This window comes from Paralichthys olivaceus, chromosome 5, assembly GCF_024713975.1.
Source record: "Paralichthys olivaceus isolate ysfri-2021 chromosome 5, ASM2471397v2, whole genome shotgun sequence".
NCBI lineage: Eukaryota > Metazoa > Chordata > Actinopteri > Pleuronectiformes > Paralichthyidae > Paralichthys > Paralichthys olivaceus.
This window is the reverse complement of record NC_091097.1, coordinates 7,391,740-7,406,813: the sequence shown is the minus strand read 5'-3', so window position 1 is coordinate 7,406,813 and position 15,074 is coordinate 7,391,740. Positions and strand designations below refer to the sequence as shown.

Genomic DNA, 15,074 nt, shown 5'->3' with positions numbered 1-15,074 from the left:
CAACAAAAAGGTCATATTACAACAGATAAGTCGTAATCTAATGAAAACATGTATAATGTTGCAACAAAATAGTCCTAATTCAATGAAAAATGTTATTACGATTATTAAGAATAGAGAAGTAATATAACAATATTATTATGTAGTACTACTGGTGGTGGTAATGTAGTTCAGTACCACCCACTTTCTTGTCCATAGATAAAGTTTGTTTTTGTTTCTTGGTAAATAAAGTAGCTTGTTGTTGTGTGCACCTGAACGCAGCACGTGTTGGCAGCAGCATGGAGGTCGTGGAGGGATTTCTCAGGTTCAGCTTCCTGATTAGCTCCTGAACAAAGTGGGTGTGATTTTTAATAGATTTTAAAGTAGCTGCTGTCTGGAGCTTCCTTTTCCTCTGCAGCAGGCGGCGGGTCTGGAGGTCCGAGTAAGGTCACACGCTGAAGTGAAGTTCAGAAATCAGGTCCGCTTGCTTTTCAAACCTTGTTCTTCCAAGATCTTTGCGTTTGTGCAACAGAGGACGATGAGCTGCGTGCTAACCTGCTAACCTCTGTAGGTCACATTCTGCTGAGCTAGCTTCTTCTGTTTGTCTGCAGGTTCATTTCTTCATCCCGGGAGGACCATGGCCTTCACCAAACCTTTGAGCTACCAGCTGCTGGCGGCGGTGGGTAAAGGCTCCTTCGGCACCGTGTACAAAGCCAGAGAACTGGGGGACAAGCAGCGCTTTTTGGCGGTGAAGAAGTTCACGATCCACGGGGACAGTTCAGACAGCGGGATCCCGGCCTCCATCATCCGGGAGGTGGGGCTGCTGCGGAGGATGCAGTTCTTCAACCATCCCAACATAGTCAAGTTAGTTTGTGATTCAACTTTATTTGTGTGTCTGTTGTTGTTTTTCCCTCCATCTTTGAAAGTGCCCACACGCCCGCCCAGCCAACGCCCTATTTGCAAACAAAAGGAAGAAAAAACTCTGCACCTGGATCAGTTTGAAAATACAATGGGTGCCTCCTTACATTTAATATAAACATGTGATAGATAGATTTTGATCAATCCAGTTGCCAGACAGATAATCTGGCTCTGCTGTGCAATCCTGATGCAGTCATAATATCACAATGTTACATGAGTCGTAATTACATGAGAATAAAGCCATTTTACAGCAATAAAGGTTTAATAGTACAAGAATTAAGTCGTAATGTTACAAGTGTTAAGTTGTGATATAACAAGAATAAATAATTCCCAACCTCTTTGAATAACTCACAGATGTAACCAATGATAACACTCTTGGCCACTATCAAACATTTTCGTCCATGTGGTACATTCTTCAGAATAAAGGTGTGCCCCTGTTCTGTGTATGAGACTTTGACGGATGCAGATGGAAGATCAGATTCAAACCCGTGGACTGTGTTCATGGTCCAGTTCCTCCCGGCAGCAACAGTGGGAGAAGGAGAGAGCTGAGCAGTGCAGTTGTGGAGTCATGGAATCTGTGAAACATCTTTTCTGAAGAAATACAGAATCTGAAAATACTTAGGGATGTTCAACCGTAATGGAAACGTCTTTCTGTTAAGGTGCATATAGCCTGCACTTTACAACTGCACATACCTCCACCAAGGCTTATCCCCATTTTTGCCATGTTGAAGAAAGTGAAAAGAAAGGTCCTGGATCCAACAGTTTATTCAGATCGAATAATGACTTAATCCAACCCCCTCTAAAACAAATACACCAATATTGACACAGTAGTGTTTGAGCAAACAAATCAAACAACAAACAAACTACCATGAAAACATCCTCCCTGTCAGAGGAGACCTGAAGCAGCTGCATTAACAAATCATTAGAATTAAAATTAGAATTGTATTTCTGTATCCTCCCCCCTCCCCCTGCAGTGTGGGATCTGAACCCCCCTCCAACACTTTAGACAGCTTCTGATAGTTAATGATAAAGAATGATTATGATTCTCTCAGTTAAGTTAGATTGTATATAGATGCATTATATCTACTATCTGTCAATAACATCTATGATAACTTCCTGTCTGGTTTCCGTTAACAGTTCTCACTTTGTGACTGTTCTGTGAGAGGTGCTATATTAAATAGAATGTACTTTACTTACTTTTAAATTCTCCAGATTACAGCAGGTTTTGTTTGTTTTGCTATGAAGCAATAATTTAGTGCCAAAAACACTTGATGCTTGTTTTTTTTCTTTTCTCATCTGATCCAGGCTGTTGGATGCATCTGTTGCACTAGTGGACAGGACCCTGGACCTGACTCTGGTGTTAGAATACATCGACCAGGACCTGTGCACCTACCTCTCCAAGGTTCCGCCCTCTGTACTGAGCCTTGAGCGTATCAAGGTCTGAACTCTTCACCAAGTCTGAAATAAACAACTTTCGCAGAATTCGATTTTTTGGCACTTGACATTTTGGCATCCTGTTAACCAAGCCATTAGATTAATTTTGCATTTTCATTGACACACTGAAATAATTCGTCTGCTCAAACATCTGATGTTTACGACCTTCAAACTTTAATTACCAACTTATGAGAAAGGAATTTCCATCATATGTAGTGAATCAGATTGAATCAAAATGAGGCAGCCTTCCACAGCATTGCTCTGCACCTTTTCACCAGGTCAACCAGTCATAACCGTAGACTCTAAATAAAGATGGACAACGTGTCTCCACCTCCTCCCACTGTCCAAATATAAACCTTGACGGAGAATTTTTTTGCAGCCAAAGTGTGCACTGCTACACTGTAGCAAGGTCCAATCATGAATCAGTCTTAGCTGTCATCATGGCGTTTCACCCCTTTTTACAGCATCAAATAACTAATTAGAATAAAACTTAACAGATAAATTAAATAAAACTAGCAATCGAGATGCTTTGGCCTCACTTTTGGGCAGCTGTCATGTTTATATACAGTCTATGGTCACAACGTATTCAGTCCAGACTTAAATGGAGGCACTGAGTTTAGACAGCTCTTTCACATGATTCCTGCTCCATTCTGCCGTCTCTGTGTACAGGATGTGATGTCGCAGCTGCTGCAAGGATTGGATTTCCTACACTCAAACATGGTGCTGCATCGTGACCTAAAGCCAGCAAACATCCTGGTCAGCAGCCACGGAGAAGTTAAGATTGCAGACTTTGGACTGGCACGCATCTACACCTATAATATTGCTCTCACTCCAGGTGTAAGTGAAGCAGCAGCTCAGAATGAGAGAGAACTTTGAACTGTCATAGTGTTTGTATTTCACTGCAGTGCTTCTCTCCTAAGTCATCCTGGAGCCTGGCTTTTCCTTTATATAGCACTGTGCTCTGTCTGTTTCTCGGCCTGAGGTGAAAAATGTTCTTGTCACTTCTCATACACTTTGATACTGGCTTTTCATTTCTTTATCTTCTGTCGACGTCTCTTTGTTTTCAGGTGGTGACGCTGTGGTACAGAGCTCCTGAGGTGCTGCTGAACTCAGTCTACACGTCCTCAGTGGACATGTGGAGCGCCGGCTGCATCTTCGCTGAGCTCTTCCTCTTGAAGTGAGTAGAGCTGAGTCTATCTCTGGCTGGAGGAGATAAATGAGTGTAATTCTCAAGTTAGAGGTAAAATATTCTATGTTGGAAAACTTGTCGAATAGGATTTCTCGTGCCTCGTTGTGTCTTACAGACCCATTTTTCTCGGATACACTGAGGCGCAGCAGCTGTGGAAAATCTTTGAGTGAGTGTTTGTTTCCTCTCTCTATCCATAATAAAGCAAGGCAGGGATGTTATTGTACTTAACCAATGCTTAACCTGTCACACCTGAAAGTCTGAAACAAGGTTCATGTTTTTGTTTCATTCTTTACGTTGGATCTGGTTAGTTTTGGTTTCATATTGTAAGTATTGTTATGGAGTGCACTAACTTATGACATGACTTTTGTGTAACAAACATACGTCTTGTCTTCATCCCCTACATGGAATGTCTCTCCTTATACTTGACATTGATTTGATTGGCTGGTCTTAAAGACTTTTGTTTTAGAATCAATAAATAAACCTTAAAGTTATGTCTGTCAGGTTTTACGTATATCATGAGTTACTTTTATGTTTTAGTCTTCACCGCTTCAACTATTTTTTCTAGAGTTATCGGTTTGCCAGATGAGGAGGACTGGCCCAGGAACAGTCCCATCCCATACTCAAATACCTGGGGACCAAATGTTTCCTGCACCGCGATACTGAACAACGTGGGCAAAGACGAGAACGAACTTCTCGCTGTGAGCAAATGTGTTTCTGTTTTAATGAAATGTCCCATACCTGCTGTTTGTACACTCTAGATCATTGTGGGACAGAATCTTATTCTAGTGTATTCGCACTAAAAACAAAGAGCAGTTTAGCAGATGGAAGAATGAAACTAATTATTTAATAAATTAGCTTAATTTAATCAAATGAAAAGTCAGACGTTCCACATAGTAGAAACAAATCATCCTGTTATGATGTTTGACCAAATTATAGTAAAATTTCTTCCTCATGGAGGCGCTAGAGATAAAGTCAGGGCATGACCAATGTCTGTTAGATCCAATCTTTAGGAATCATGATGCACCAAATTTCACAGCAGTAGACCTTATAAATTGAGGGAGTGTCTTGATCGCCCCCTGGTGGATGGCTGCAATATAGGTTATAAACCTTGCTCCACCATTTTAGTGGATGGAACATGGACCAACTAAAAAGTCAAAGTACACATTAAATACATTTTTTTAAATCAGGATTTCCATCATTTTAGCTAAATCTTATCAAACTGATATATGTTTAAGTGTTCATTTCCTGTAAGGTTTTAATGAGTTAGTCACTGTTATTGAAACGAGGGGAAACATCATGATTGACAGCTGAGACTGAATCATCATTGGTCGAGTGTGTATTGATGGGACCTCGATACCGTGGCTTTGCGCCACACCACGATGACTACTGCGCCGACTTTGCTCCGGATGACGTCAAAAGTGCAAAACGCCAGCAACCGCATGTATTCAGGATATTTTGACCTCATTTCTGGATAGTGGAAGGAAGTGGAGACTTGTCATCCATCTTTATTTGTAGCTGGCAGGTCAGACTAGGTGAGCAGGTTTAAGACATTGGTTTGGTAACTTTCTCTTCAGTTTGCTTGGATTCATTCAAACAATAAGGATCAGAGCACAGACACTGCACAGTACTTTTCTCCAAATCGTTAATAATGTTTAACATTTCCTCACCTGCAGAAATGTTTGACGTTCAAACCAAGCAGCCGCATCTCCGCTGCCGAAGCTCTGGCTCATCCCTTCTTCACAAAGGACTCGGTGGAGTGATGATTGGAATGATCTACTTTGGAATATTCATGCCACTACTCACAGTTCAAGTTGTGAGTGGGATGCTACATGTTTGAGTTACGTTTATTGAGCTTTCAGCGAACTTGCAATTACCTCATGCAAATACTTTTGCATTTTGAATGTGTACTCACACAAAGACATTGTGCTACGTTGTTCTTGTTGAATGTTTACACAAAAAATAAGGATTCTCTTTTGCTGCTGACAGCACTATTATGAGCACTTTCACAATGGCCACTTAGTTTATTTTGTTTCATCAAAGCTTCTTTTGCTCCAGATTTGTGAATACGAGAGAAAATGAAGACCTTTTACTTTTGTAATTGTTGGGAAGATATTTGGAATCGTTCACACCTGTATTTATGTTTGCAGTGATGTATTGAACAATTTTTTTTTTGTCAAAGGGTTTTGTTGTTAATTCAAGTATTTCGATAAATAATTGTCTCACGGATCTGTCTCTAATTTTCCATGTTGCGTCCCTGGGATAGTGCTTGTATGAGACTTTAACTTGTAATTGCACAATTAGAACAGATGGGGGCAGTGCTGAAACATTTCGGGGACCTGTGATCTTTGTTTAGTTGAAGACCCCAAATTTCATGGATACTTTAATAAATGCAACACAATTAAACAATAGAAGAAGAATAAGCAACACTCTTCAGACAAAAAACGGTACACTGACCTTAATAAAGCATTCATTAAATATAAAGTAGATTCAAATTAAACATCAGGTATCACTGAATGATTTCAAGATAGAATGGTGAGAATTCAGAGTGGACTAAAGATTTTGGGGGCAAAAAGGACCAGGACTTTTTTCCCAACTTTTTCACTTGAGATATGGTGTTTGACATTTTTACCAATTTTCATGGACCTTGATATATAAACAGGCACAATTAGGGAACTGATATCTATAAGTATGTGAAATTTGGTGCAGCTTGATTGGATGTGAGGGGACTGTTGGGCCTTGGAGGATGTCTGGACTCTGCTGAGTGTCAGCATCATCAGTGAAGGCACAGGAAACATGCCATATGACATCATATATGCAAACTTGCAGCAACTGCTACTTGATTATGTGCTAAAGTCGATCCTCTGTGCATGAGACCACAGCTCTACGGGAGCAGCGTCTCTTGGTTGCTTCCTGGACAGTGGAAGGGGCGTCCTCGTTCATCCATCTATTTATACTCTCCCCCCTTAATACGGAGAGCCCTCCACAGCTGCCACTGTGGCTACATTTGGAGATACAGTCCGTGGTGCGGGGGCCAGTGGGGAGGGACCGCCGGGCTGAGGAAGGGCAGTAGCACCGCAACCGTAAGTATGCGCATTAATTCTTTCTTTCGGTGTTCATTAATTTGATAACGAAATCCCTACAGATTCCGACATGTTTCCGCTAAACCCGGGTTATGCATATGTTACCACACAGTCGCTTATTCCTGTCAATCGTCTCTCGGTGGTTGTTGAGGTCTGAGCTGCTGAACTTCAGACTGTGCATCGGATATAGACTCGTGGTATTCGTGGTCACTCACTTTTTCAGCTTTAGAGTCAAAGGTTTCATGAAGTGTCTAAAAATATTTTAAGGGAGACACTTTTTGACAAATTATGTCAACTTGAACACGTTTTACGCACGAATTACGCGTGAATGCAACTGCATCAACTTTACTTTTGTCCATCTAATTGCGACTTTTATCCACTGAGTTAAGTCTTTATATTTCCACTCACCATAAATAACTATAAATAAGTCGAACTGAATCCTGATGAAGTAAGTTTTATAGCCCCAAAATGTCCTTTGTTATGAAAACAACGGTGGTTACGCGTCTGTACCTTGAAAAGGGTGTGCCATTTTATATTCCAAGAATGTATAATATGAGTTTGCTGTTTTTGACAATTTGAGGTAAATGTTCCGTCAGACCACCTGTTGATGTTGATGTGCTTCATCCCACTGGAAGCTGATGAGTGGATAATGGTGATTGCATGAGGGGGGAAGCTGCTCTTCCAGCCTCATCCCTCTAATGTACAGATCAAGGCTTAACACTGACTCTAGTTGCAGTCAGTCAGGACAGGTGTAATTGGTCAGAGGCTTATTCTAGGCCAACAATTTAATCTGGTTTACTGCAATGCCACTGAGAAATGAGGTCCTCATGTTGCATAACATCTAACATCTTGGCACTTTGAGTGAACTCAAACAATCAAGCCTATAATTCCTGATACAGGTTTGAAATTGTGCCATGATAGTGCTGCTAGAGAGTTCATTTACTTCCTCAGGTCAGCAATCAATGGTTAATATATTCACATTCATCTTTAAATAAAAGAGCATTGTTGAAGTTTGAGATTAGATATCTGACAGGAGGTCAAGCGTCTGCCCTGTCTGCTCATCTACAGGCTTTATTTCCGAGCCAGTGTCAACTAGTGTCTCTGGATTAGAAGCCCATGATCCTTGTTGAGCCTCAATGGCAATCTCCCCTCCAATATAAAATCCTCCAGCCAGTCACATGACCTTTGCTCTTCACATAAGTGTGGCCACTGTCAACTTTTACTCATGTTCTGTTAAGCAGAGGCATAAAGGAGTGTGGCGTCAGTGAGACTCTGGGATACTTGAGCGATGCCCTCTTTGTGGGCCTGGGCCTGTGGGGTGATGAGTCCTGTTTGTTTTAGTTTGAAGCACAGGTACAGGAAGTGGCGAAGTGTTGTCTCATAGGGATCGCTCACTCTTCCCTCTTTCAGTCTAACAGTTGCAGTTAAAAATAAAACACACAAGCGATAAAATAAACACACAAGTTGTGTCTTTTACTCCGTGATCGCTGCCTCCACTCTAACCATTCAGGCCTGCAGCAGATCTCTGTGGTGCACTAAGTCCACGGCTCAGGTCTCTTTGTTCTGGCTCCATTGTGTTTCCTGCATCAGGAATGCTGACATCCACACTTTTTGGAAAGTGCACAGACACATGTGCAAACACACATCTATGTTTGTACACATTCGTGAGCACACATACCCACTCAAGCCTTTGCCGACCGAGCTTATGGTTGGCGACTGTCTTTACGTGCAAATTGTGCCATATCAGTACTATTTATATCTGGGTCACAGGCTCAGGCTTTGTTAGTGTTTATTCACCTCCAGGCAACCATGTAGCCAGCAGGGACTTTTTACTGTGTCATCCTTGTGAACTTGTCATCATTCCGATCCTCATTATTTGTGTATTTAAACAAATACGAAACTATAGCTGGTGTCATTTGGCCTCTGGGTTTGACAGATAGCGCTGTCTTGGCAAGCAGCAGTCAAAATGGCTATGTTGCTCATTAGATAACATTTGAACAGGAGAACAGTGACTTGTTCAGCTTAAGTTACATGCTGCGTTGTGGAAAAGTCCAGTGACCCTGCAGACTCAGTGCATTGAAGGCCTGGATCCAGAGTTGCGCTGAGGTGCTGCGGTGTTGAGTTTCAGTGCAAGGGGAGATTCCTGCATGGCATCGCAGCCTGGCACAGGTCATCTTACATGGACTCAAGCAAGAGAGGAGAGAGAGATGTGAATGAAGGAGAAAATTTGTTTAATATATAATGAAGGCATCTGTGTTGTTATGGGCCTTTATAGGAAGACATGCAAACCCCTGAAGGGCGGATAGGTGATGTGCATGTTCTGCAATGGTGACAAATGGACATCTGTTATTTATCTTTGTGTTTGGTTTTTCATCTTTAAGGAGAAACATCCTTCTCACCGATGTGCAGACTGGTTTGCAGCCTCTGATTGGTGGACTCCATGAGTCTTTACAGCTGATGGAATCTGGATTTTACTGGAAAAGACAGAAGAACCCACCTGCTTTCCATCCCTGAATCAGACTGAGCGACATCAACGCCATGGAGAACCCAGTTTTGGAGCCCAGATCAGAGCGAATCGCTCGCTATAAGGCTGAGAGGAGGCGAGAGCTGGCTGAGCGTTTTGGTAACGTGGAGGAACTACCTTCAAAGTGGGTGAGGAGGGATGGGAAGGAGACCCATGACCCGGGATCCCAAGCCCCGAGAGGGACATCGAACTCAGATGGCCCGAGAGTTAATGGCAGGACACGAGGGGTCTCAAATGGATTAGAGACAGAGACGCCTGCAGAGTCCAGCTACCTGGGAAGGTTAGTCGTGTCTGGAGTGAATGTTGACTTCACTGAGTGGGTGAAAGTTCATGGCCGATACGTCTCACACAAGCACAAAACCTGAATGCAAAAACTACAACATAACTCAGTTAAGGATGTATGAGTTAAGCAAGTGAATCCGGATGTTTCAATCGCCACTTAAAATGACATGCCTGTAAAAACTGACATTTTGAGGTGTAACAGTGCTTTGTTACTTTTTGATGCTCTTGGTACCTGTACCCATACAACATCTATTGTCTCACACTTCCGTTGTGGTTGTGTTTCCGTTATGTGGCTTTTACATTCATGTTTTTCATCAATGCACTTGTGTGAGACATCTCAGCCACCCTAGAAAAGGAACCAGTGAAATAATGCAAAACTCATTTACTCTACAACTAGGGCTCATTTTTATGTTCTATTATAGAACGTTATCTCCTTTAACCCATTGCGAATGATATTTTCTTTCAGTTGAAAATACAACTTTAAGCCTCGTAAAATAAGTAAAACCTACACAACTGTCTAAGTCTATAAAAAAGATATATTTTGTTGCTGCCACCAGTTGTAAATTGAGTTGTTACCATACAGTCTATGGTTGTTACTGAGAAACATTGCAGTGTAGTGATGGAGTCTCTATAAGCTCTTTGGTCCTGAGGATGTATGTGGAAGGGAGCAGGTGTTCTGAGACGAAATCTTTCTCTTATTTAGTCATTAAACATTATTCTCCACTTTTTTTGTTTGTCAATGCTCCTCACCAAATTTCCGTTGTTTTTTATTTAGATCTGAGTCAAACTGTATTTAAATCAGGTCTTGATTCTAGATTCAATTATAACAAATATGAAAAGGCAATAGTGTATAATCATATGTATTCGCATACAAGTATTTACTAAACATTCCAAGAAACAATTTGTTCATTTGAAAGCAGAAACACGAAGTTTTCAAAGTAAATCCATCTCATTTAGTGTCCTCAGTGATATTCATAAAGTTTTTAAACTAGATTGGTTCCTCTCAGCAGCAGCAGCAGCAGCAGCAGATCCTTGACTTTACCAGTTGCTCTGCTGCCTTTGTTGCTAATTAAAACTGAGAGGTCTAAATCAGTGAGTCCCAGCAGGGAGCTGTAAAGCCACCCTGATTCTCCTCTTGCATGTAGACGTAAGAGCTGCTCCTGTCCCAGCTCATCACTTTTCCCATCATGATATGTGGTGACATGGGTGTATTTTCTCAGAGTGTGCGTTGACTGGTCACATCTTCACTCTCAGAAAAAAAAGGTACTAACTTATCACCTTTCTCTCTTGAAGCATTTGGCAACATTTGATGGAAAGGTTCGACTTTTTATTTTTTTCTGAGAGTGAACCCATGGTCTCCACTCCTGCATCCTCACCTCCTTCCCCTCACTCCCGCCCCCTCCAGGCAGGGTTCCCAGGACTCTGCCAGCATGCTGAGTGGGGAGGGGGACCTCTTCCCCGATGGGCACGATGTCCCGCAGCTCCACACTCGGGTGTCGGTAGGCCAGTTGAGAAGTGCCCTCCTGCAGCAGACGGGGAGCGGAGCGCAGCTCGAGAAAGTGTAGGGTCACCTGCATGTGTATGATCCAGACTGTCACTATCAGACCGTGTACCTCTTAGACGATGCTTGTCCTCATCTCAACTTCCTCTTCCCCTTCCTACTCCTCCTCTTTCCTCTTCTTTCTGTGTGGACACCAGCTGCCCCGATGCTGGGCGAGCCACGTCCTCCTTGGACCTGGCTGTAGACCCGGGCTCTGAGGGGGGCAGACGACGCACCCGCCGCTACCTCCCTGGTGGTGGGCCTGGTGGTGGTCGCAAGACCAGCGAGCGCTTCAGGACGCAGCCGATCACAGCCAATGAGATGGAGGAGAGCAGCGGGTAGGGGCTGTTTGCTGTGGGCAGCAGATGAGGCACCTGGTTTGTTACTTCCTAAAAAAGGTGCTTTTTGCAGTGACCTGTTTGCAGTGACAAGTATCCTCAGCAAAACTACATTAATGTGTGCACATTAGCAGACTTACCAGTTATTGAAAAAACCTTCACAACTTATTACATGGTAGTTTCCAGTCTTTTACTCTTTTGGAAACACAGGTTTAGTTTTCTGTCTATTCATTTGTGCAGCACCTTTCCACAAAGGCGGTTTGTTTTTCCGCCTTCATGACATCCACAGTGTTGCTTTACCTAGAATGCAAATATGGCACTGTGTTTTCTTTGGTGGAGCTGCATGCTGAGGCTCAAAGTCGTGCATTGTAAGAGGGAACGCACTGCAGCCGAAGATTGAAGTCTGCATCACCTCCCTGTTCATATTTCAGCCGGTGACCTCATCTTATCCCTCGTTTCTTTTGTCCTTCTAGGCTGGTGGATGCAGAGGAAGAGGAGAACTGTAAAGGTAAATATTTCTTCTCATACAGATTGTTTTTGTGTTTGAGGACAAGCAGCTTGACGCTGCTTTGCTGGGGCATTGGCCGAGTGAACTGTGACACAGAGAGGGACAAGGTCATAGTTAATGTCACCTCTGACAATGTTAACACAATGAGAAAGACTGCAGGTGGAGAAAGTTGCCTCTCGTTTTATATGTGACACATAAAGCCTGACAGAGGATAAGGGCATCGGAAAAATATTTAATAATCTCATCACATGTTTTCTAAAGATCAAAAATATTTGGAACCTGCATCCAACTTGCACAGTTGCCTCTACAAACTTGTGTAGCAGCTCGTGAAATAAATCAGGTTGTATTTTTAGGTTCTCGATGTTTAATCTCCTCACTGATGACAGATTTACGTCTCAAAGAGACCACGTGAGCAGCGGAGCCCTACTGAGTCTGAACGCTGCCGTAAAAAGTTGCAAAGAATTTTCAAAGATCGAAGAGAATTGACACCACAGCTACGTACTACACACTTTGTCCATGTAAATAAAGTTTTATTGCTATATGAACTACTAATTTTAGAGTGATATTACTCCACAAATACAGTATTAATTAAGGATTCACTTAAGCTCAAACTTCCAAAAGTATGAATCTTTCAAAATGTGGTACTTTGATTTGAATTCCTTCTGAAAGCTTGTTAAAGACTGTTAAAAGTTAGGTATTTTTTCTACTTACCTGGTCGTTGAGGGTTAGGGCACGTCAGAGATATTCGTTTTTGATGCCAGATGTGAGATGAAGGGATCAGACATGATGCTCAACAAAAGTCTGCAGTATAAAAGTGGGAATTTCAGGGCAAAATGTAGTTTAATTTGAAACAACCATCTTAATTTAAAATAAATGGATCGCAGAGTTACCCTGCAGAATGGTTATACATATATTAATACACATAAATTCACAATAGTAGACAATATGATGTGAATATAAAGATTGTATGTAAATATCAAATACACATATATTGAATCTTTTTATTTAGAGTGTGTCAGAAACTGTCCTTTGCCAGTTTCTCAGGGAGTCAATGTTTATTTCCATGTTACTTATTTCCATCACGTGTTCATTTATTTTAATCTTGATGATTTATGTCTTTTTCTGCCGTAGCTGATGTGAAAACAGACGACAGAGCCAAAATGAGTGTGGCCGCCAAGATGTCTTTGTTTAAAGTGAGTCTCTGCACTGAAACAGGACCCGTGTTGCTGTTGCTGAACTGTCTAAACACCTGCTGCTCAAAATGACTCATCTCAAACTTCACCGTTGTTTACACTGACAGTAGAATAATTAAAAGACGTTCTGAATGTTTACTTATGTCAATAAGGCTGGGATCAGGATGTTGTAGAAGAAATGAACTCGTCAAACCAGGAATTCCCGTTAATATGTTGCATCAGGCTCAAATATGTCCAATGAGAAATAACAATCATGTGGTGTGTCACACTGGATTTAGATCTGACTGGAAGTTATGTTTTGCACCCTGTCTATTTGCGTGTTTATTTCTTTGTCAGCAGGATTACTCAAAAACTACTGAATGGGGGACTGTTGACTTTGGAGTAACATTCCAGTTGACAAATATATTAAACGGCTGAAGCAAAAGCTTCATCCATCATCAACACTCACCTCAGCTGCTCACCTCAGTCTGAAACGCACAGCGAGCCAGTGCTGAGGACAACTTGATCACGTAGGGGGAACGTGATTGGTCAAACATGGTGCTGTACCCAGATGCACAGTTTGATTAAAGATTAAAGATTAAACACACTTTGCATTTGTTTCCCTCTCAACAGTTACAGTCCTGATTTCACCTCTTGCACAGTTTTAGTTTTGAAGCATCAGGTGAAAATGTGCCGGACACTGTTTTGCTAGAAACAACCACGGTGGTTGTGTTATAATTAGCCTGCTGCTCTGTGGAGGCAGGCAGGGAGGTAACAGAAGCCGCTGCAGCTCTGGTTACACTGTGACCTGTTGGGCCGGCATTCAATCCAAGTGTACAGAGACTCTCCACCTTACAGCTCGTTGCTTTATTCACCGGCCATCCAACACCCCCCCCACCCCGTCTGTTCATACAAATAGAACAGGAGACATCAGGAGAGGGAGTTTTCACTGCCATTTTTGCGGTCTCTTTTATTAGTCATTTGTGTCAATCGAGGCCGCCCTATTAGCCGAGCATCGGGGGCCACCTGAGGCGATGACATGTTGAATTTAACGTCGCCTCTTACTGCTGTATAGGAACTGGAGAAATCTGCAGCCCCCGAGGCCCCGGCCCTCCTGAAGCCTCGATCGGGCAGCGTCTGCCAAGAACGCAGGGTGCGACGTGGCAACGACCATCGCTTCCTCACTCAGCCAATCACCTGTGAGGAAATGGTGGCTATCAGGTGGGCTGTTTGGAAGTGTGGTGGTCAGATGTAATTGAGATGAAGAGGTTATAATCTCACTGGTTTCATATTAACATCATCGGTGGACATACACATCCATATAAAGGCGAATTATATAATATTTGAACATCATTACTTTAGACAATACTCCAGTGTTGTACCTTATCCATTTAAAGATGACCCTCATGTGTTGAAAGGCTAAGTTTGGCTTTATTTTATATTTTTGTTCTCATTAAAATCTTTAATGACAGTCCACAACAAACATTGATCTTTTTTAAATGTTTAGCTAAAGATTTATTATTTTCTGTTTTCACATGCCCAGGTACGATGGATTCAAATAAGCTGCTAACTCTAGTACAATTGCTCTTGATTGTACATTGTCCCTGTAAAAGGAACAGAACTTTTTTCATTTGCAAATGAATACCCATTTGTACTGTTTGTGAATATTTACAGCAGTGCTGTTTCTTCTCTCGGCTCAGGATGGTCCGGATGCCTCCAAGGGGCCACAAGATACATTTAGAGTCGTCATGAGATGATTTACATTCTTTTTTTTCATAATTTCAGCTAAAATAAGCTTAAAATAAAAAAAGTAAATATCATTCTTTGGTGAAAGTTGTCACACAGAGTCACAAATAAACATGCCTTCTTTTTAAGGGGTTTCACAGTAAAAAGTTTGGGAGCCTCTGCTGTAGCTTCGAGGACATTTATTTCCATTGAGGATGTAAATCTTTAAAAATAAAATAAAACTGCAGTTTTCAAGTCATTGATACTGGAGTTAAAGGTTCATTTGTTGGAGACAAATTGCAGTTGTGCACTGATACATTTAATTTGCTCTTGATTACCTACAGCAGCAGCTTTTGAGTGTTTTTTTACTCTGCTGTGGTCTGAACAG

The 15,074-nt window shown here is 41.9% G+C and overlaps 2 protein-coding genes across 2 annotated transcripts in view; both read left to right on the top strand.

The window, feature by feature from the left end:
* Positions 1–315: 315 nt before the first annotated feature.
* On the top strand, positions 316–5,741 carry cdk21 (cyclin-dependent kinase 21). Its single transcript, XM_020094323.2, has 8 exons — positions 316–454; positions 588–840; positions 2,200–2,332; positions 2,998–3,165; positions 3,396–3,505; positions 3,633–3,683; positions 4,083–4,215; positions 5,191–5,741. Exons 2-8 carry the CDS (start codon positions 614–616, stop codon positions 5,275–5,277), a joined length of 909 nt encoding a protein of 302 aa, XP_019949882.1. The 5' UTR covers positions 316–454; positions 588–613; the 3' UTR covers positions 5,278–5,741.
* Positions 5,742–6,459: 718 nt separating this feature from the next.
* Positions 6,460–15,074, top strand: part of svilc (supervillin c) — a 20,449-nt gene continuing 11,834 nt past the window's right edge. The window contains exons 1-7 of the mRNA XM_069525254.1: positions 6,460–6,597; positions 8,979–9,401; positions 10,809–10,964; positions 11,102–11,281; positions 11,755–11,789; positions 12,921–12,982; positions 14,037–14,182. Of these exons, the coding sequence (XP_069381355.1) occupies positions 9,136–9,401; positions 10,809–10,964; positions 11,102–11,281; positions 11,755–11,789; positions 12,921–12,982; positions 14,037–14,182 (845 nt within the window). The 5' untranslated portion in view covers positions 6,460–6,597; positions 8,979–9,135. The remainder of the gene's footprint in view (positions 6,598–8,978; positions 9,402–10,808; positions 10,965–11,101; positions 11,282–11,754; positions 11,790–12,920; positions 12,983–14,036; positions 14,183–15,074) is intronic.

Coding starts and splice junctions, on each gene's coding strand:
- cdk21 (XM_020094323.2), top strand. CDS start 614: ATGGCCTTCACCAAACCTTTGAGCTACCAGCTGCTGGCGGCGGTGGGT. Junction 3,166..3,395: donor ATATTGCTCTCACTCCAGGT/GTAAGTGAAGCA, acceptor CTTTGTTTTCAG/GTGGTGACGCTGTGGTACAG. Junction 3,684..4,082: donor CAGCTGTGGAAAATCTTTGA/GTGAGTGTTTGT, acceptor TATTTTTTCTAG/AGTTATCGGTTTGCCAGATG.